The sequence below is a fragment of the Nylanderia fulva genome, unplaced genomic scaffold (genome assembly GCF_048542155.1).
Source record: "Nylanderia fulva isolate GAGA-0341 unplaced genomic scaffold, ASM4854215v1 Scaffold4, whole genome shotgun sequence".
Lineage (NCBI taxonomy): Eukaryota > Metazoa > Arthropoda > Insecta > Hymenoptera > Formicidae > Nylanderia > Nylanderia fulva.
The window spans coordinates 7,371,056-7,393,167 of record NW_028190476.1 but is presented as its reverse complement, the minus strand read 5'-3'; the positions used below and the strand labels follow the sequence as shown (position 1 = coordinate 7,393,167).

Genomic DNA, 22,112 nt, shown 5'->3' with positions numbered 1-22,112 from the left:
AATTCACTTTCAAGTGGAATAAGCCGCGTAGGCGTGTCGCGTGACGTATAATTTTGTTCCAAATACTTTTTACTTATTTTCGAGAAGGAAATCGCATAAATTAACTCGCTCAAGCTAAAATATCTTTAGAGTATAAAGAGAGTATAGAAAGAACATCTTAATATTCCCAGATAGTAAGCATGCGTCATTTATTCGACGCCGAATGACGTCATTAAACATCAAAATGACGTCATTAGATGTTAAAATGATGTTATTTTGATATTTAATGACGTCAGTTTGTTACTTGCGTTGTAATACAATACATGATCATATTAAATATTTATAGTGCAAATATTATTTGCAATTTATCACAATATAATAAAAAATTATATACCCAGATAGCCACAGTAATTATTATGACATCAAAATGATGTCATAATAAAATATTATATTATATATAATCTTTGTGCTTATATTATATATATTATAATAAAATATATATATAATATATATAATAAAAATAAAAACTTTTTGTCAAGAGAGAGGAAAAGAGAAATAAATATTTTTCCATTTATATAATAGATGAAGATCGATCCAGGTCAGCGATAATGTGATGTAACAACGTTTTTGCTGAAGAGTAAAATTTTCACATGTCTCTCCGGAAGTGCAATGAAATTTGTGATATTTTCTCGATTTTGCTTTTCCTCGTCGTCATGCTTTCTATCGCTGACATGCTATAATATGCCAACTTACCACAATCGCACGATCTCCCACGGATTGCGCCAATTCCCTTATATATTCCCAAGTTTCCCCACTCATGTTTTCATCTGTCTGGGTCCATGGAGAAGGTGCGCGAGGCGTATTTATCGTAGTATCGTAACGAGTACCGAGGTGTTCAAATACTCGCGCAGAGAAATCTCGAAGAATTTCCTGAAATTTAAAAAAAATTAGTGAATTAATTATGAGGACTCTCTGGACCGTCGTCCTTCTTTCTCTCGTCGTCGCGATAAACGCCAAGTCTATGATTTATAAGAAAAACGGGGACAACATCTTTGAACCAGGTGGGCGAACAATCTGTCATTTATTTGTCAGGAATTTAAATGTGTTGTTCTAAAGAAAAATTAATAAATTGAAATTAAACGTATTTCAATATTTCACGAAGATTTTAGTTTGAATGTCCTCTTCTGCTGCTGTTATTTATTCTCACTTTCACGCGCGTGCTAGAATGTCCTCTGAATATTTCCTGTGAAATCTAAACTTTCATTAGCACGCGAAAAAATATATACACAATAACTCGTGTGTTTTCCAATGCACATCATCTATCTATAGTTTTAGTACGAAATAAACAATAAAAAAATGAATTCACTTTTCGCGTCAATATCTGTATATTCTAATAAAAAACTACATACGAACAAAAATTGCTATTAGTTTCCGAAAAATTTTTAGTCAACAAAGATATAATAAAATAATTTTTTCTTATTGTTATTAGATCACGTAAGAAACGCATTATTGTTCCATAAATAAAACATAATTAAGAAAATAATTTTTCGTTTTGCAAAATAATAAAAATATTTCAAAAAATTATTTATTATTATAAAAAATAAAATACATTTTAATATAATAAAAATTAAGTGTTTAAATATAAAATTTTTTTTTTCATTAAAAAAATCCTAAGGAATCGCATAAAAGTAACACATCATGAAAAAGTGAACGTGAAAAGAACTTTCACCGTAATTATATATCGTTGAGGCTAATTGATACTGTTCTCTCTCGTACTATTTACATTTTTCATATACATTATCGTTTTGTGTATCTCAAGAAAAAGTGCATATTAAAAAAAAGGAAAAGCCGAGAGAGAAAGAAAATAGTTAAAACGTAAAATACAAATATCATATAAAAATATGTAATAAAATACACGTATACATTAAATAATGTTGTGACGCATAAAATTATAAATAGAATTCTCTTTTGAATTTTGTCACGAATATGAATCGTCTAAAGAAGCCTTAACAGAATGGTGATGTCAGTCAGAATAATGTGTAGGTGTTTGATCATATTAAAGATTTACATATTATATTTTACAAGATTACAAAGAGAGAAAGAGAACCTACATATATTATATTGTATATATTATTATCAAAGTAAAATACTCGATATTGCATCCTACACAAATCTGTTTTTGTTTCTTTATTCTTATCCATATATCTAGATCGCGAAATTTTTACACATTTTGCTGGCGCAATAAAACGTAGTAAAATTTATGCAGCCGAGCTTTGAAACATCATCCTTGAAGCAAAAATTTAATTTAGTAATAATATAATAAGCAGACAAAAATGGTTAAATATACGTACATATATAATATTAAATGTACGATAAAATTTTTTTTGTAATAATAAATGTACGTATAAAAATTTTTTAATCAAATAACAGAACAAAAGTCATACACTAAAAAAAATTTATTAACTTACTAATAACTACCTTTCAACTAAATATTATTTTGTTAATTGAACATATAAAAATATTTAAATATATATAACATATTAAATCTATATAATAAAACATATTTCACTTAAATACTAATGTATATGTGTTCAATTAACCAAATAGTAAAATTTAGTTGAAAGATTTGATCAAGTTAACAAATTTTTTTTCAGTATATATTATATATATATAACATCTTTAAAAATTTCAGGCAGTTATCCCTATATTTTGTACCAAAAGTGACACCTTTTATAAAATTATCTGCAATAAAAAAAATTATTAATAAAAAATAAGATCCAGGAAGAATTATTATTTCTACTTATAACGATATTATAATATACGAATATTGTAATAAATACATATATTATAAATGGCCCTCTTTGCAACTTTTTCTTTTTTGACAATTATTTTTTATCAAAAATTTAATCTCAAAATATATATATATGTCAGTATTTGTTTGTACAAAATGCATAAATGACTGATAAATTTTTTTAAATTGTATACATACAATTTTGATATTTTGTAGCTATTTACTTATTTAATATTTTTATTATTTTATAAATGTATATATTATATCTTATAATATTATATATAAATATTTTATATTATTTATAATTATTAATTGTATATATATAATTAATAATTATAAATGTATTTATATAATAAGTATACATGTGTATATATACATAAAACTATTAATTAAATTATTAATTATTAATTTTATATGTACAATATACATGTACATAATTAATAATTATAAATATATTTATTCTTTCTTTAGTAATGATACCTGTATCATCCACGGTGATTCCATTACCCGTGTACAGGGTAGAATATGGCTTAGGTTTCATATCAAAAGATAAAAAGGCCCAATCGTCCTTCAAACCGGAAGACAACATAAAACTGATAACCAGTAAGTATATTAGCTTGTAAATGAGATTAGAAAATCTTGTTTCTGCGGACTTTCTTCTGCCATTTATGCCTGCTTCTCTTTCTTAAAAATTTGCCTTGCAAGTAAAACTAGAAGCTGAAGAATTATAATCCCAACAGATATCTTCAGACGTTTTAGCCCAGATTAACAAACGCCCGTTATTTCTGCGTGCAAATGTTTTCTTAGCAGAGGTGAACGTGATTGGTTCTTTGCTTTTCGAGCTAACCAATCAACGCTGTCAACTCAACAGTTGTTCCGCTGAACGCGGCAATTTTGAAATCAAATGTGTTACTATATAGAATATTGATATTCAGAAAAAATTTTCTTAAAAATATAACAAATAAGCGCTTCAAACTATGCCTAGAAATATTTTCTAGATATTTTATTTTAGAATTCTAAAAATGTCTTCAAGATAGCTTCAAAATATCATGAAGAATCTATATATTATATGAATCCTATATAGGGTGTCCTATTTTAATGTCCCACCTCAAATAAGTTTTTTATTTTTGATTGTAGAAAAAAATGTTTCAGACCAAAATTGTATGATTTCGAGGACATAAGGTGGTGCCATTAGTTTGACCTTGAATAGTTGCTTGAGGGTCATGTAAAGGTCACCTTTAATTTCTTAAATGGAACCACCTACTTTTCATTACATATTCTTGTAGCTGACATCGAGAGCTTTCCAAAACACTATAATGAAACATTTTTATCTCAAGTACTTTTTGAGTTATAAAACAAGATCTCCTCACCCCAAGGTGACCTTTATGTGACCTTCAAGCAACTATTCAAGGTCAAACTAATGGCATTACCTTATGTCCTCCTCGGAATCATACAATTTTTGTCTGAAACATTTTTTTCTACGATCAAAAATAAAAAACTTATTTGGGGTGGGACATTAAAATGGGACACCTTGTATATGGAATATTTATAAAGGATATAATTAAATAATATATTATATTATTTAATTATGTAATAATTAAATAAAATACATTATATATACCTTACAACTAAAATTAATATTACATGTATGCACATTAAATTTTCACATAGATATTTATAAAAAGTTTAAAATATTCTGGACATTTTGGATAAAGTGATATTTTGTGCTATTTTTTATTAGAAAATTATTTATTAGAATATTTATTAGAATATTATACTATTATTAGAATATTTTATTAGAAAAGGATTCAATTATTCATATTCAAATTACATAAAAAATACATTTGCACGGAAACAAGTTTTCTATGTTATTTATGTAATGACTTTATATAATATTTGTGATGATTAATGTCAACTTTTTCTTTCTAGTCAAGAAAACTCAGGAGAAAAAGACGAAAATTTAGTACTAAACTACATTCTACATCAAGTATTTATGAAGATAAATATTGCATTTAAGTCATTAAATTGAATACTTTATGCACTATTCAAAATACATCGCATAAAATGAGTTCTTATAGTAAGATTTTCATTATTTTTTTTTAAATTCATGATAAACTTATATTCAGCAACCCAGTAAACAAATCTGAAGGCAGATCAAAACATTTGAATAATGAAAGTAAAATACAAAAATACACGTTTCATTGTATAATATATAGTTAAGAGAAAAATCACACCAAAAATATAATATACCTCCTTTATAAATGTTATAATTACCAATTATTGCTTATATCTCTATTATCAAAAGTGTATTATTATTATCCAAGATAAATCAAAACTAATAAGTAGAACTATATATATATAAATATGGAAATGTTTGCATATCTACCTTACTAAACTGTAAAATATACAAATTTATTTATTAAGAGACAATAATGCAAAGCATTTATTTTTGATATTTTTCATATATAATTAATATATAAGAATATTTGTACTAATAAGTAATAGCATTAAGAAATGTGTCTCGATTGTTTTTCATGTAATAAAAATAAAACATTCTAATATAATTACTCTTTGATAATTATAGATGAATATTGTAAAATATAGAACTTAATGAAAAAAATTCGACTTCTATACTTTTTAATTCTCTATGGAGAAACATCCATATCCCCAGCTGCAGTAGCTGCAATAATTAAACAAACTTTAAACATGTAGTCTTAAATTACGCATAATAATAACATTTTTACTTACGGAATTCATTGAACATAAAATCATCTTGATATTCCTTAAGAAATTGCGTAGATCTATTTTCATCAAGAAATAGAGAATAGACACGTTTTACGTCGTCAATATTAACCTAAACATAAATTAAAAATACAATTATAATAACAATAATAATATCACAATAATATTATTGAACACATAATAAATTATGTCATATACTACTTACTTCTGTACTCTTTCTTCGGCGACTAACCAGAGAAGCCGTAGTAATTAATTGTATTGCGTATCTTAGTGAGGTTTCCAAAGCGATCCTTGTTAACACTGTCAGAGCATCATCAGCCATTTCACAATCTTCTTCCTCGCATCTTATTTTCAAGATTTCCTTTAGGTCTTTCTCTTGATATGGAATTGTCGGAACAATAATCATACGATCCAATAAATCAATTGGCATTCCATGAGGACTTTTATAATTTGTCCCTCTGATTCTTGTAATACCTACACAATTACAGAATTTTAATTCATAACTATTAATTTTTTTCTCTTAAAAACAATGTTTTCTTTAACAATTAATTTTTTTTAGTTTTTTGTACAAAATTATTGACAAGATTATCGAAGAATGAATATTTACGAGATATTTTATTAATATTATTAATTAATTTATTATTATTTTTATATTATTAACTTTAATATTGATAATATTAATATTAATAGTGTTTATATTTTATGAAATATGTAAAATTATGTGTTAAAATTACAAAATTATAATTATTTTACAGCTCTTTAATATATTTTATTATTTCCACATTTTTGTACCTCTGTTTGTTGCCATGATCACAACTGGAGCCATTTCATTTTCCAGTGCCCGATTGAGAAATGAAAAACATTCGATGTCCAACATGTGTACCTCGTCGATAAAAAGTACGCCTGGCACGATTTCCGCTTTACCCTCCTCTCGCCATTCGGCAACTTTAGCATTTATTTGATCCCGCACTTCCGATTTAATCTCTCCGGTATCTCCGGCGAACAGCGCTAAGAATCCATGAGTTCTGCTATTTATTACATCAATTTCATGTAAAGTCACCGTATGAACAACTTCTTTGCGTTTCTGCAATTCGCCCTCCGGACATTGAACGAAACGCGTTTGAGAACCAGTTGCATCGTAATCTCGAGCTCTCGTAAAGGACCGTCCGAGTCTGTTGATCTTTCCTGTTGCTTTATCGATTGTTATAACATCACCAGCTTGCACCTAGAGACAATGAAAAACCGTAATTAAAAAAAAAATCGATGTAAAAAAATATTATCTAATGTGATATAAATGTACTAACTTTCTCCTTCATCAAACAATCGATCATTTTGTTTCCTAAATCATATATCGTTTCCATTTCAGTTGTTTTTAATGTCAGTTTGCCAACTTTCACTCCCACTCCAGTTGCCGGCCTATCAACTTGGATCTCCACCACCTCGCCCTCTATAATTTCTGTCTCCTCTTTGATTCTAACACCAATGGACTTTCTGATAGACTGAAGTAGGGCCTCCGTCTTACTCATTTCTAAAGAATAAATCTCAGAACCAGCCATCGACGTGAAAGGGGTATCTGCACCCAGGGCTTGCGCCAGTCCCATAGCAATGGCTGTTTTTCCTGTGCCAGGTTGTCCGGCTAGCAAAACCGCACGACCTGCTATCTTGCCATCTTTTATCATCTCCAGAACAACGCCAGCTGCCCTACGGGCCATTTCCTGGCCAACCATACCTTGGGATACCTATAACATAATGTAAAATTAAAAACAATAAAATTTAAATTGCTTTATTTTTTGTAATTAATAAAATATAAGTAATCAACATATAATTATATATGTAACATAACATAATATATAAATGTAATTAATAAAAAGTCTTTGTCCAATGCAGATAATTACATGACGAGCTTCCAAGTTGTCGCTCAGTCCTAAACCTCTGATATGGGAATGAGCACCGATGCGCTCAATTTTGGTAATTTCACGAACATCTTGGACATTAGTAAGAACCTGAAATAAAAAATAATAATTAGATACTTGATGACGAAGAGTTTCAAATCTGCATATTGTAGAATTGTGATCAAAGATGCATAATTATAATAAAATTGATCAAATTCTTGGTTGCTATGTCAACCAATATAAAGCATAAAATAATATCAATATTTAGCTATTAAAATAATATTAAGTTATTATAAAAAATTTATATTAAAGCAAAACATTAGTAGATTAATATTTTCTACAAAGCGTGATTTGTGCGAATAAAATATGTATTTTAGATCGGTTATACAAGAAGTATATATATGTATAGGTTAATCGACGCTAAAGATAAGAAATTGCACTTGCCGCATCAAAATTGCAAAATTATGAAAAAAGATGCATATCATTTATTTTCATAAAGACATAGAATTTATCTATAAATATTTATAATTTATTTAAATAGAGAAACTTACCGCCATGCTCAATGATAATAAACATGTGTATCTTCGCCGGCGAAATAAGAGAAAATCATAGAACTCGTTCCCCTTCCATATTATGACGATATACCGTTCCAGCGTGTGACGTCACAGTCTTTGTGCCGCCAGCCAATCACGTCGCTCGCCGACCTAGGGGGGAACCAGAGTCCCTAGCGGCGCTCGGCCAATCGGAGCGCTCCGTCTCCCGAGTCGACCAATCAGCGCCGCGGGATTCGTTCTCTGTTTCTAAACCCGTCGCAGGATTAGAACGCCGTTGCTAAACTGTGACGAAAACATACATGTTGAGTTGTTAAAGCCGTCGTTGGGCCATTTCGTGCGATTTTGTATAATTGCGTTACAACTACTCGTGCGTGTATAAATTTGCGGACAATCGTACAATTTCGCGCCTCGCGCGTTTATTCGAGCGAGTTTTATTTGTTAGGTGAGTAAGGGACCTCGAGACTCCACCGAGAAGTGGATTTTCTCCCAACAATAGAAAGGACTGCGAGTTCATAACCAAAGCGAAATTGCGTATTACGCGCTCTTATCTCGGAGAAATTTTCTTCTTTTTGCTTACTTGTTTCTTTAATTCGCATATTTTATAGATTCGTAGACGCAGGAACAGAATCTGTTCGGAAAAAAAATTAGCTTTTTTTTTTTTTAGCGATTTTATGTGCCTTATGTACTTTATTAAGCATCCATAAGCATTGTTGCTACAGCATCTTGCAATAATCTGTTTTAGTATTCATATTTTGATGTGAATTGTATTTTATAAATTATAACATTCTTTTAAATTGTAAAAAAAAATTATTAACATTAATAAAGCATAATATTGAACTGTTCCGCAACAATATTTAAGATTAGATATTGTATATATATTTTTATTAAAAGGTAGCATATAGTTTTATCTTATATAATTACTGTATTTAATTGTATTGAATTGCATATAATGCGTTTAATCAATTATCAATTACAGAAAAAAATGAGCAATTTTGTTTAACAGATTTAGTATCGATCAATAAAAAATATATAAAATATATATATAATTAAACTATTTTTTTTACTTGAAACTCGTAAAAAATTGCAAATATATGTTTTTTTATAAATACTTTGAAATAATCAGATTTGTAAAAATATATACATATATCATAAAATATTAACAGTTTATCAGTATATCAGAATAATTATTATTAACAGTGTATCAGAACTTACATCATGTATTTTAATCAATATATTGGTGTTATAAGTATCGTAAATTACAAGAATTTGTAATTTGCGATAATTGTAACACCAATTGTAACAGCTTTATAACTACTTTTTTTATATTACTTGCTCGTTAAGGCCTTATAATAAATCTTTTTATTATTAATAGTTTAATTATATATTAAATATATATTATCAAATTGTTTATAACATTTGCTACATTTTTTTAGGTTAATGGTTAACATTAATAAAAATTATAAATTAGTAAATGTATTAAAGTTGTGAATCCACTTAATAGCATTCGATATGTTCTGAAATATAAATAATTTTTCTAAATATATTTTTATATGAAACTTTCTATAAAAATATAGAATCAATTTTAATCTAATTTTTTATTTTTCAGACTGTGAGCCAGATTTTGGCACAATTTCACTGCAAAAATGTTTGGGCAAACTGGAAATACATCTTTCAGTATGTATATTTGAGACGTAGATATTATTCAAGAGATTTTATTACAGATTGTATTTAAAAAATGTGCATTTTTATTTTTTTTTAAGGTGGATTTAGTACAACACAAAACAGTCCATTTGGTCAGTCTGCTTTTGGTAAACCAATTACTACGACAAGTTTTGGTAGTGGTGCAGCACCTGTTTTTGGTAGTACCAATACTTCATCACTCTTTAGTTCTAAGCCCACAGGTTCTACTACAGGTGGCTTGTTTGGCAATACCACAACGCCACCGGCATTTAGACAGCCAACTAACACACAACCATCTTTTGGAGGTAGCAATTTATAAATTATTTTATTACACATAGGCATCAGTTGTATTGTACATCTTTTACAAAAATTTATTTAACAAATTGGAGGAATTTTCAAAGAATTTCACAAAAATTTCAAAGACGATTTAATATAACTCTTAAGTTTGTAAACTCTGAAAAGCATTTATATTTAAAAAACATTTAACAAAATTACAAATGTAAACAATTGGTTTAAAACTTTTTTTATATTATGTATATATTTCTTACACTTTATTTTGACATTAAGTAAACAGATAAAGGAGAGAAAAAGATAAAATTAGTAATTAAATGTTTTGTAGATAATAAGTCATCTTTTTGATAAATGTATAATATTAGAATATGTTTTTGAAGTAATAATTTTATTTTTATAGGCTTTGGAACAACGAATACAAGTACTAATCTTTTCGGTACTCAACAAAATGCAGGCACAAATCTTTTTGGCACAAGTACAGGAACTTCGGCCTTTGGTCAAACAAACAAACCTGGTAGTTTCAGCTTCGGTACAACGTCTGGAACTAATTTATTTGGGCAGCCACAACAGAATACACCGCAAACTACTCCATTTGGTCAAACTAACACTACTACAAATACAAATCTTTTTGGTACAACTGCAGGTAAATTATAAACTATATATATTATACATATTAATTTTATATATTAATTACAAATATTAAATAGAAAGCAACAGTCATTTAATAGATTAAAAAATATTTAATATATTACAAGAAAGAGTAAATAATTAGAAGAAAAAATGTTTAAGAGATATTTTATAGAAATATGTATTATCTCTCGATACATTAATCATAATTATAATCTATAACAATATTTTCTTTGAAGTTTAAATTATTTTGATTTTTTTTTACACAGGTTTTGGCAATACTAATACTACTACTGTACCAACTGGTACTGTAGTAAAATTTACACCTGTCATTACAACTGATTCTATGTCAAAGAACGGAATATCACACAGCATTTCTGCGCGTCATTGTTGCATCGCATCTATGAAGGAATATGAATCAAAATCGTACGAAGAATTACGTTTCGAAGATTATCAAGTAGGAAGAAAAGGTACACATTGTAATTCATATTTTTAATTATGAAAAAATGAAAAAAATTAATTGATTTTTTTCCTTATGTTTTACACAAATAGGTCCACAACAAACAGGACTTTTTGGAGCACCAGCACAAACATCGCCGTTTGGCAATACAACGGCTGGTACTAGTACAGGTGGAACAGGTAATTTAAACGATATAAAACATTTTTATTTATAATAAAAATTTTTATATAAGCACTTTTTTAATACTTATAAGTAAGAGGAGATCTAACTTATTTTGTTTGTTAAAGGATTTGGATCAATGAGTGGTGGTTTTGGCACTACCAGCCAATCTGGATCAACTGGATTATTTGGAAAACCTATTACTAATTTTGGAGCACCAGCGACTACAACAACCAATAACTTTGCATTCAATTCTACACCTACTACAAACTTGTTTGGTACTAATACACAAACAAAACCATTTGGTAGTAAGTAATCTATCTCTACGAATATATGGTGCTTTCCATTTAGCAACACAAGTCGACACAAGCATCATTCTATCTTTATTCTTATAGAATGTAGAACAAAGATAGAATGACGTTTGTGTCGTTTTGTGTTGTTAAATGGAAAGCACCAATAGTATACAAATATATATACATATCAATATATATTAATTATTTTTATATATTAAAAATTAATCACAAAATTGAAAAATTGAAGATGTTAAATTTTCGTATTTTTGATATGCAATTTTATTTATCTCATTTATCAAGGACATTTTTATGTTAATAAAAGATTTATTATAATATAAAATACGAAAACGACATATACAAAATATACGAATGTGAAAATAAAATATATAAAGCAGTGTATATAAAATATGAAATTTTCTATTTACAGCAGCTGCCCCGACGCCGCTTTTTGGTACCAGTAATACAAATACTGCTGGTACAGGTTTTGGTAGTATTAATACTGGTCAGACTACAGGTTTTGGATCTACATTTGGTTCCACACAACCTAACCAGGTAATACTTGATAAATATATATTGTATATACATAAAAGTCAAAATTATTTTTATATTTTATGCATTTTTTGCAGAGCATTGGATTATTCAACCAAAACAAGTCGGCTTTTAATATTCCATCAACATCGACTAGCACTGGCTTTACTAGTTTTGGACAACCAGCTACAAATAACACTACTACTCCATTATTTGGTAACAAAACCAATACGACTGGATTCGGAACAACATCTACATTCGGTGCCACTGCGCCTTCCACATTCGGAACTAATACTGGCTTCAATTCTGGTACCAACACTGGATCCTCATTATTTAATTCATCGTTTAAACCGGCTGGACAAACATCAGGATTTTCTTTTGGAGCTACACCTGTATCTTCAACTGGACTAGGTAAATACATGTTTATTTTGATTTAATATTTAATTCGATTTTATTATATTTACAAAATTAACACTCCTGTTAATTAATATCGACATTTTTTAAATTAATGTTAAATATTTTACAGGCACAAATACTGGTTTGAGTTTAAATAGTGGTTCTTCGTTATTTGGACAACAAAAACCAGGCAGTCTGTTTGGAAATACTGGAACTAATACGACGTTTAATAATCCTGGAACATTTGGATCTTCCACCTTTGGAACAGGCTCTAATATGATGTCTGGAACAGGAATGGGTTTACTTAATGGAGGGTAATGTTTATACATTTTTCAAATAATAAGTTTCATATAATAAGAATATATATTTTATATATATATATAAAATTATTATGAGATAGATTATATCTGAAAGCACAAACTTTGGATCTAATTTATCAATTTTATAAACACACTTCCCATTTAAAAATATTGACATTTTTATTTTCGGATTTTCTTATTTGAACTGAGGAATATATCCTCAAATTTACAACTATAAATTGAGATATTTTGTGTGTTTGTGTACATAAATTGAATAAACATTTATTTTTTAGAATGGTATCTAATCAAACCAAAACAAACGGTTTAGTACCAGTGCATCAACAAATCTTGGCTCTTGTTTCTGCACCATTCGGCGATTCACCATTATTAAAGAATCTCTTACCAGTAAGTATTATATTTTACACATGTACATTTAGGATAATTATATTTTTTATTTTTCTATTTTTATAGGCATCTGGAAAGACCGAAGAACTTTTAAAACCTACAAATCCAACATCAAAAATACTTAATAGTCCACATTATAGAGTTACCACTAATAACAAATCTCCAAAAATCAAGGCAAAAGTTGTCAATTCTGTACAACTATCTAAGGTAAATTGTTTACTAAGTTATTTAAACTTATTTCAATTTTTTTTAAACATTTGAAAATGATTGAATTGCATATTCATGTTGATTGAAATTTTTTTATTTTAATATTATGTCATTTATCAGTCTTTACATATTTATCATTATAAATGTGCTTTTAATAACACTGTATATGGATAATAACATTTAGCTTTATTTATGCTTATATTTTTAATCATATATGCATGATAAGTATTACATTCTTATTAAATGGAATATTTTATTTTTCTAGAAATCTTTGTTTGATGGTCTTGAAGAGGAAGATCCTGTGTTAACAGAAGCTTTCCAACCCCGGCCAAATGCAAAACGTTTGGTATTACGACCAAAATCGACAACAAATTCCTCGATTCAGTCTCCTACAGAAAACGGAGAATCTGTGGCAAAAAATAATTCTAATAATTCTATAGAAGATAGAGCGGATACATCAAATATATCAGTACACAATAGTAGTATTGAAGTTAATAATAAAGAAAATCACAGTCAAGATAATAATCGAATTGCAAACGATCGACGATCATCAACATCTTGGTAAGATAATATTGATATGTAAATTGTTCAGATTTTCTTTTCTCGTAGTTTTTATTTTTTTATAGAAATTTTAAATAAATTATAATCATTCAATTAAATTTGGAATAATATTCAAAAATTGTTTATATATTTTCTTGTTTTCATAATTCTTTAAAAAATTGAAAGCGAGAACGAGAAAAGAAAATGTGGAAGATTTATATATTATTAATAATAATTTCCATTTATAGGTTGAAGTCGACACTTCCGCGGAGAAATAAAATTCCAGATGACGAATTACTTGAGGGCCAGCGATCGCCATTTTCTGCACTAAATGTACCCGAGGAAGTGAACAACACGGTGGCAGAATTGAGACCACAAAATAATATGTTAAATACGAATCATTCCGATAATACGATTAATTCGATCGAAGTACCATTAAATTCTTCTTTCGATGATAAAAGCTCTGGAAATCTTTCCCTCCAAAATACAGGTAAATATTTTTCAATTAAGGTTTCTGGCTCCTTGTCGATCATATTGGAATTATGACGTCAGAGGCGACAAAACACTCTAAAAATTTTTGATACCATTTCGAAATATTTTCATTTAAAAATGGTATCTAAGAATTTTTAGCGTGTACTTTCTGTGACGTCAATCTAACATGGCTGCGGCGAGGACCCAGGCCTTAATTTAATTGAAAAAAACTTTATGTATAATAAAAGATTGTTTTGAATATTAGATTAAGTTATTATGTTAGGTGGTTTTTAAATTTTTAATTTGACTTTTCTTCACAGATTTAAGTCAGGAAGCAAATGAAAATTCCTTTTTGATGTTGCAATCAAGTTGGAGCTTAAATATGGCTAAAGTCACATTACGACGAGCGGGTTATTACACCATTCCGCCACTCGATAAATTAGACGATTTCCTTTGTGGCGAGACATGTATCGTGCCAAACTTTACCATTGGCCGTGAAGGTTACGGCAATGTCTATTTTCCGGATTCGTTCGATGTGTACGGTTTGAATCTTGATGAAATCGGTAAGTTAATTAATAGATATATTAATCTATTTTTTTACAACATACAAATTACTATTATATGATATGTATTTTATTTATCATTTAATATGTGTATTTTGATACTTTACTTTATTCTAATTTTATTGTAAGATTATCAAACAATACACACATATATATATATATATATATATATATATATAGTATATAAAATTTTATTGCAATTAATTTTTTAATTATATTTAATTGTATTTTATAATTTTATATGTATACAGGGTGTCTCATTTTAATCAAATAAGTTTTTTATTTTTGATTGTAGAAAAAAAATGTTTCAGACAAAAGTTGTATGATTTCGAGGAGGACATGAGGTGGTGCCATTAGTTTGACCTTGAATAGTTGCTTGAAGGTCACGTGAAGGTTACTTTGAGATGAGGAGATCTTGCCTTATAACTCAAAAAGTACTTGAGATAAAAGTGTTTCATTATAGTGTTTCGGAAAGCTCTCGATGTCAGCTATAAGAATATGTAGTGAAAAGTAGGTAGTTCCATTTAAGAGAAATTAAAGGTGACCTTCACATGACCCTCAAGCAACTATTCAAGGTCAAACTAATGGCACCACCTTATGTCCTCCTCGAAACCATACAACTTTTGTCTGAAACATTTTTTCTACAATCAAAAATAAAAAACTTATGGGGTGGGATATTAAAATGGGACACTTTGTATATAATTTTATCGCGATTAATTTTTAAATTGTTTGTTAAAGTACATCATGTTGAGTGATATTTTGCGCTTTATATTACAGTTCATTTCCGTCATAAGGAGGTGATCATTTATCCCGACGACGAGAAGAAGCCGCCAGTGGGCCAAGGTTTGAATCGAAGGGCGCAAGTTACATTGGACAAGGTGTGGCCGCACGACAAATCGCTACACGAGCCGATCACGGACCCGCAGCGCCTTGCCGCGATGAACTACGAAGGCAAACTGCGCAGAGTATCCGCGAAGCACGACACCCGTTTCCTCGAATATCGGCCGGAGACCGGCTCCTGGGTGTTCAAGGTCGAGCACTTCTCCAAGTACGGTCTCAGCGATTCGGACGAGGACGAATCCAGCCAAGTCCCGGCGGCCTCGGACGCGAAGAAGCTGAAGGGGTTTCCGGTTGCCCCGCAGAAAGGAAAGCTCGCCGATCCATCTGCCGCGAATAAGGACGCGATAAACGGGGGAATTAACGGAGCGGTCGGTGGCGGAAAGCCGGAGGGCGCTAACAAACACGCGAACCTCGAGGAGAATTTTTTCGAGGAAACCCCGATTCCGTTCATCCGCGAGCGCGCTTACGACAAGTGGGACAGGTTCGTTCGTCCAGTCAGGGATCCGCCTGCGGACCGTTCCGTTTTCATTTCCAGGGATTACAATTACGAGAAGCGCATGACGGTCAGCCCGGTCGGCGATAACGCTCGAATAGCGGGTACGGACAGCCACAAGGTGCAGCTTATGAAGGCGAGCTTCTTCGACGCGAACGAGGATGACGACGATATGATGAGCGAGGAGATGAACCACGACATATTTCCCTCCGTGAAGAAGACCCTGACCCGTTACTTCCCGGACGTCGCGGAGCTGAAGAGCGACGAGAGCCTGCTGCGCTCGAGCGTCGTCATGAACGAGATCCCGTTCTCCACGAGCCAGGAGAGCCTGCTCTATGCCCCGAGCAATAAGCTGCAGCTGTCGACGCGGCTGAGCGCGCAGAGCAAGCAGTCCGTCGTCGAGAGGGCGCTTCCCTCCGTCCACGGTTGCTCCGATCACCAGCGTGTTGAAGTACCACTACGAGGTCGTGCCGCTGAAGGAGTCGAGGCTGAACAAGCTGCGCTTCCGCTGCATCGCTGACGCCGGGATACAAATGGGCAGGATGTTCCGGCCCAGCTGGGGAGCCGGTTTAACCCTGCTGTCCCTGAGCACGCAGGAGCAGGCGACCAAGGTGCAGCTGCAGGGCGCGTTCAGCCAGCTGAGTCACTACGTCTCCGGGCGTCTGGCGAACGACACTTCTTCCACGGCGATCGTGCAGCGGTTGCAGCTCCTGGGCGGCGACGAGGACGACGCGAGGATGTTTCGGGACAGCATAGAGCGCCACCTGAGGATCCAGTTAGACCACTGCGTGATGGGTCATGAAGGGGACTGTCCCGTCTTCCACGTCGCCACGGAGAACGCGAACAAGGCGCTGCAGCTGCACTGCACCTTGGCCCAGGAGCTCGCGGAGAAGGAGCAGCGACTGAACGAGAATGTAAACGACGAGCAGCTGCGGGACCTCGGCGAACGCTCGTTCCGCCAGTACGCGAGCATCGTGTGGACCCTGTGCGTTGCGCTCTGGGGAAATTACGCGGATCAGGATGCTGGACAGGCTAACGAGGAACATTGCAACGTGATGCTGAGGAGGGAGGCGCTGAGCGAGTGGCTGAAGAGCGTGGTGCAGCAGACGGTGGAGCGGGAGATCAGGAACGTGGACGGCCAGGTGAGGAACTCCCACGAGAGGGTGATCCTGTCGTTGCTCTCGGCCTGCAAGCTCGAGGACGCCTGCCAGGAGGCGCGACAGGCCGGGGACCACTGTCTGGCGTTGCTGATGGCGCAGCTGAGAGGCGGTTCCCCGGTCAAAGAGCTGATCAAGCAGCAGCTCGCCCTGTGGCAGGAGATCTACGCGGACGAGAATCTGACGGTCGAGCGGCTCAAGCTGTTCATGCTGATCGCGGGCGAGCCGCTTATCTCCAGCAAGCACGGCACCATCAACGTGTGCGAGGAACTAGACTGGAAACGGGCCTTCGCCATCCACCTCTGGTACCTGTCGGCGCCCACTTGCTCGATCACGGACGCCCTGGACCTCTACCAGGCGTCGTTCGACGCGACCGACGACTCCCAGAGGTACGCGGCGACACCGGAACCCGAGTACAGGAAGAGCTACGATTGCGACGCCGAATTGAGCAACCGCAAGCAGTCCTACGACCTCTGCTTTCATCTCTTGAAGTTGTACTGCACGGGGAATCACAACCTGGGAGAGCTCTTGAATCCGCTGTCCTATACCGCGAATCCTTTGGATTACAGAATGAGGTAAACTCGAAACCTGCCGACGTCTTGCCTGGCATTTGGCCGAGTGTTGAATCGTAATAATCAATTATAGCACGATCAACAGCAAAAAATCATGTAGTTTTAATTATAAGATATATATCAGAAGACTTTTGTTTTGGAATATTATTATTTAAATTTGTGGGAAAAAATATAATGAATACCGAGGTGTACTAAAAATGTCTTAATGTAGAAGTATTATCAAGAAATATTTAAGAGTCAAATTGAAAAAATAAAGACAAGTAGATATCAATCGCAAGTTACAAAATTATTGCGTAAATATAATTAGTTTAATTTTACAAATATCTTTGGATAAGAATCAATCAGAGCCATTTTAAGTTAAAAAATAGGTAATTTGCAGCTACATGTTTTTTTCTTTAAAACAATCATGCATTTTCTTCACAATTGATTTCTCTCATTATTTTGTACATAAAAGAATCTTGGGGTAGGATTATCGAAAAATGAATTAAAGAAAACGATTTTCAAATTAATACCTTGTGAACTATTCATTTTTTGATTATTTTACTATTAATGTTTTATAACTTTTATAACTTATAATGTTTTCTACTTTTTATGTCAAATTTGGTAAGGAATCAATTTAAGTAAAAAAAGTGATTTTATTTAAAAAACAAAAATTAGATTGAATTTTAAATGAATTTTAATTGAAAAGTGACTTAGTTTAAAATGCAAAATTATCAATTTTGCTCTTCCCTCGAAACCTTAACTTTTGTATGGAATATTTACTCGATACAGCCATAGCTTCAGCAATATTCAGCTAAAATATGAGAATTTTTTTTTTGGCAGCTGGTTGATACAACAGATACTCATAGCTCTGGGTTACACGCATCTTTCCGATCACGTTGCCGCGTTAACACATGCAAATTTTGCGACGCAATTAGAGGCATACGGACTCTGGCACTGGGCGATCTTCGTAATGTTGCATCTAAGAGATTCATCTAGACGACAAATCGCTGTACAGGATCTGCTCTTGCGTCACATAGAGATAGACGATTCTTCAGAATATATGGAACGTGAACAATTCCTGAAAGAAGAGCTCGGTATATCATCAGTTTGGATTAATCAAGCTAAAGCCATCAAGAGTAGTATCAATAAAAGGTATCTTTAACTTATATTTAATATTAAGATTTTTGTGTGCTTTCTCTGTCATGACTTTTTTTATAAATAATTAAATCTTATCAATTTGTTAATGAGTGATTGCTATTCAATTTTTAAAAATTAAAGCCGTGACTTTAATAAAATATGTCAAGCTCAAAATTATTCTACATATTTATTGTAAATATTAAAAAGAAAAAGAACTGCTATATTTGTAAATACATAAATACGTTTGTCGATTGTAAAAAAATTCTGAGCATATTTACTTTTTTTTTCTTTCTTTTTTTTTTTTTTTTTTTTTACAGATTTGGTGAAGCAGCTTGGTACTACATTCAAGCGGAACAATGGACTCAAGCTCATGAAATTATTATAGAGCATTTGGCAGCTGATGCTATAATAAATGGTACTATTAATTTACATTTTTCGTATTTTAATGTATTAAACGATTATAAAATATTATATATATATACACAAAGTAAGATCCACACTAAACATTATCTCTTTGAGATTAATTTTGCTTTCCGTAATGTATCGAAACTATGTAAAACTATATTTTTAGACCAATGTTGTCCAAAACATTAGCTTACTACTAACTATGTTTATATTTTGCAATAGGCAATTAGTGACGATTAAAACCTTTTGAGTATTGCCATAATTTTCACCACGTATTTCAAAATCATTGAAATAAGCAAAAAGCCATGTTCCGATATACTCAACTTTGTCCAAACAATTTCACAAACTGTCCTGTTTTTTCAGAAAACTACGAATATTTGAAATCATTGTTAATCACGCTAGTACCAGCCGAATGTAGTGGTACAATTAACAAATGGGCACATCAAGGACAGCTCCTGTGGGAATATATGGAAATAACTGCTGAAATTCAAAATCTGTTAAAATCCACTCCAGATTTTCATGGAATTACTTATCAACTGGAAGCATTAAAGCCACGTTTAATGAACTTGTGTCAAAAGATCGACCAGTTTCCATGTCCAACTGCTAAACACAGGTATGCAAAATACATATTATTTCAAGGTAATTATCAGTGTTATGCTTAGATGATTTTAAAATTAGCTAAATAAAAAAGAGATAAAAATATGTAAATTCATCTTAGATAAGATGAAGATGATTTTGTTTTAAATATATCTAGATAAAAGATAAAATTATATGGCGACTCATCCAGATACTTTTCTAGATAATAATTTTTAAGACTGCTTATATAAACACAGTTATAAAAAAAATGTAAATTATAAAAAGGATATTAAAATATATGTATTCATATTTTTTAATATCCTTATTTATAAATTTTTATCGCTTACTGCCTAAGTTCTACTATTTAAGTATTTTTAGTGCTATGATTCTAAACCAAAATTATCTGAAAATTATTCTAGATAATTTAATAAAGATATACTTTTTTCATCTAAGATGCAGACATATAAATAATACATATTTTTATTATCTAAGAATATAAAGATAAGATGACGCCAAAGTTTCATCTGGATGATCATCTATATAATTTTATTTAAATAACAAATACTGGCTATTACGTTCTCAACTTATATTAATGCAATTTCCATATTTCCAGATTATGTCAGGCTGAAATTGCAAAAAGAACTCTTCATTTGGCTAGAAATCTGTTACTACTGCAGAAAAGTGAACAGAAATCCGTCACAAAATTGTTGGTTCGCCTACTATCTCGGCTACCATTACCGGAGGATTATGCGCAGCAAGAACTTCGACCCATCGTTAATATGCGCGTAACAGAAGTGATGTCGCAATAAATAACACACATAAATTAATTTATTGATTATTAATATAGTTGTAAAGCTTTTACGACTTTTTAACGCAATAGAGAAGGTACTGACTTTTATTTTTTTCCCACAATTAAGTTATAATTCCACATAAACAAGTAAAAAGCTTTTTTTTTAAACTTCAAGCAATACAGATATATAATACATATATTTAGTAAACTGCGACATGATGATGAGATAAATCACGCGATTCATCCAGTAGATAAAAAGCTGAAAATTTTAAACTTGGCAAAATACATTAACATGTGATATCACATTTAGATCTTTTTTACATTTTTATTAATTAAAAATTCGTGCATAAAATTATATTAAGTAATTTAAGAAGCGTATGTGGCGATATATATAATGCAATTCAGTATGTATTCAATAATAGCGTGTAGTTCAGGAAAAAGGTGCACGAGAAATAATGAGAAATAACTGTATTCTTTAGAGAAACATTTCATACATATATATATTTCTTTTTACAATATCTTATTTGAGAAAGGATGAATCATATTGGATATCTTTTGAAAGATTATTCAAAATAGAACTTTTCTGAATGTATTTTGTATGTATTACGACATATATGTATCATAATAATATAATCATTATTTGCATTAGTTTTTATATTAGTTATTTGTTCAACATGATTATATTTTTGAGTATTTGCGTTTCATATTAATAAAATTTAGATAAAATCACGTATAAATGTAATTAATAAGTAAAAGTAATTAATAAGTATAAATTGTTTTTCTTCACATGTGCGACAAACTTGTACATTATGTTAAAGTTGAAGATGTTCGAAGAGATATATTTTGATGCATTCTTGAATGTATGCTATACAAGTGTAAAAAGTTTTTCCATTATTGGCAGGTCAGATACTTTTATGAAAAGCATCAATTATATTAGCAAAAAATGAAATACATATATATGTATAAAGAATATTTGTATAAATGAAACCAAGTTTTTTACTCTTTTCAAGATTGAAATAAACATAGAATATCTGCACGTATATACAATCTTACACACACACATACACATACTCACTGCTTTTACATTATATAAGCGAGTGTGTAAGTGGAACACATTTTGTAGACAGAAGTATAAATAATCAAGAGCACAGTATAAAATTATATATGAATAAACATACAAGTGTTACAATTGAAATATTTCAACTTTATTAGCGTAGTAGTTCGAGAGAGGAAAAAAACATTAAAGTTTTTTGTTTTAATCTCTAGAGTACTAGCGATTAAAT

At 31.3% G+C, this 22,112-nt stretch overlaps 4 protein-coding genes across 4 annotated transcripts in view; 2 read left to right on the top strand and 2 right to left on the bottom strand.

Moving 5' to 3' along the window:
• Positions 1 to 3,843, bottom strand: part of sff (BRSK family serine/threonine-protein kinase sugar-free frosting) — a 29,499-nt gene extending 25,656 nt beyond the window's left edge. The window contains exons 1-2 of the mRNA XM_029305939.2: positions 3,251 to 3,843; positions 733 to 909 (exon numbers count right to left, since the gene is read on the bottom strand). The gene's annotated coding sequence lies outside the window, so the exon portion shown is untranslated. The remainder of the gene's footprint in view (positions 1 to 732; positions 910 to 3,250) is intronic.
• LOC114933409 (uncharacterized) lies at positions 718 to 5,283 on the top strand. Its single transcript, XM_029305941.2, has 3 exons — positions 718 to 1,040; positions 3,242 to 3,373; positions 4,700 to 5,283. The coding sequence occupies exons 1-3, from the start codon at positions 941 to 943 to the stop codon at positions 4,732 to 4,734; spliced, it is 267 nt and encodes an 88-aa protein (XP_029161774.1). The 5' UTR covers positions 718 to 940; the 3' UTR covers positions 4,735 to 5,283.
• Positions 5,169 to 8,039, bottom strand: rept (RuvB-like helicase 2 rept). Its single transcript, XM_029305940.2, has 7 exons — positions 7,956 to 8,039; positions 7,408 to 7,515; positions 6,817 to 7,251; positions 6,305 to 6,737; positions 5,718 to 5,986; positions 5,519 to 5,624; positions 5,169 to 5,450 (listed from the first exon to the last, which is right to left on the bottom strand). The coding sequence occupies exons 1-7, from the start codon at positions 7,959 to 7,961 to the stop codon at positions 5,416 to 5,418; spliced, it is 1,392 nt and encodes a 463-aa protein (XP_029161773.1). The 5' UTR covers positions 7,962 to 8,039; the 3' UTR covers positions 5,169 to 5,415.
• Positions 8,040 to 8,333: 294 nt separating this feature from the next.
• Nup98-96 (nuclear pore complex protein Nup98-96) lies at positions 8,334 to 22,024 on the top strand. The gene is given in 21 exon segments (XM_029305936.2): positions 8,334 to 8,400; positions 9,565 to 9,632; positions 9,719 to 9,943; positions 10,330 to 10,572; positions 10,826 to 11,026; positions 11,109 to 11,195; positions 11,304 to 11,483; positions 11,896 to 12,020; positions 12,095 to 12,407; positions 12,523 to 12,706; positions 12,985 to 13,096; positions 13,163 to 13,303; positions 13,569 to 13,864; positions 14,092 to 14,333; positions 14,635 to 14,877; positions 15,655 to 16,622; positions 16,624 to 17,942; positions 18,762 to 19,073; positions 19,376 to 19,473; positions 19,827 to 20,076; positions 20,653 to 22,024. Coding segments are annotated over 20 exon segments (5,766 nt in total). The 5' UTR covers positions 8,334 to 8,400; positions 9,565 to 9,601; the 3' UTR covers positions 20,849 to 22,024.
• The last annotated feature ends 88 nt before the right edge of the window (positions 22,025 to 22,112 follow it).

Coding starts and splice junctions, on each gene's coding strand:
- rept (XM_029305940.2), bottom strand. Junction 6,738..6,816: donor ATTGTTTGATGAAGGAGAAA/GTTAGTACATTT, acceptor CATTGTCTCTAG/GTGCAAGCTGGTGATGTTAT. Junction 5,625..5,717: donor GCCGAAGAAAGAGTACAGAA/GTAAGTAGTATA, acceptor ATTTATGTTTAG/GTTAATATTGACGACGTAAA.
- LOC114933409 (XM_029305941.2), top strand. CDS start 941: ATGAGGACTCTCTGGACCGTCGTCCTTCTTTCTCTCGTCGTCGCGATA. Junction 1,041..3,241: donor GGACAACATCTTTGAACCAG/GTGGGCGAACAA, acceptor TTCTTTCTTTAG/TAATGATACCTGTATCATCC. Junction 3,374..4,699: donor CAACATAAAACTGATAACCA/GTAAGTATATTA, acceptor TTTTCTTTCTAG/TCAAGAAAACTCAGGAGAAA.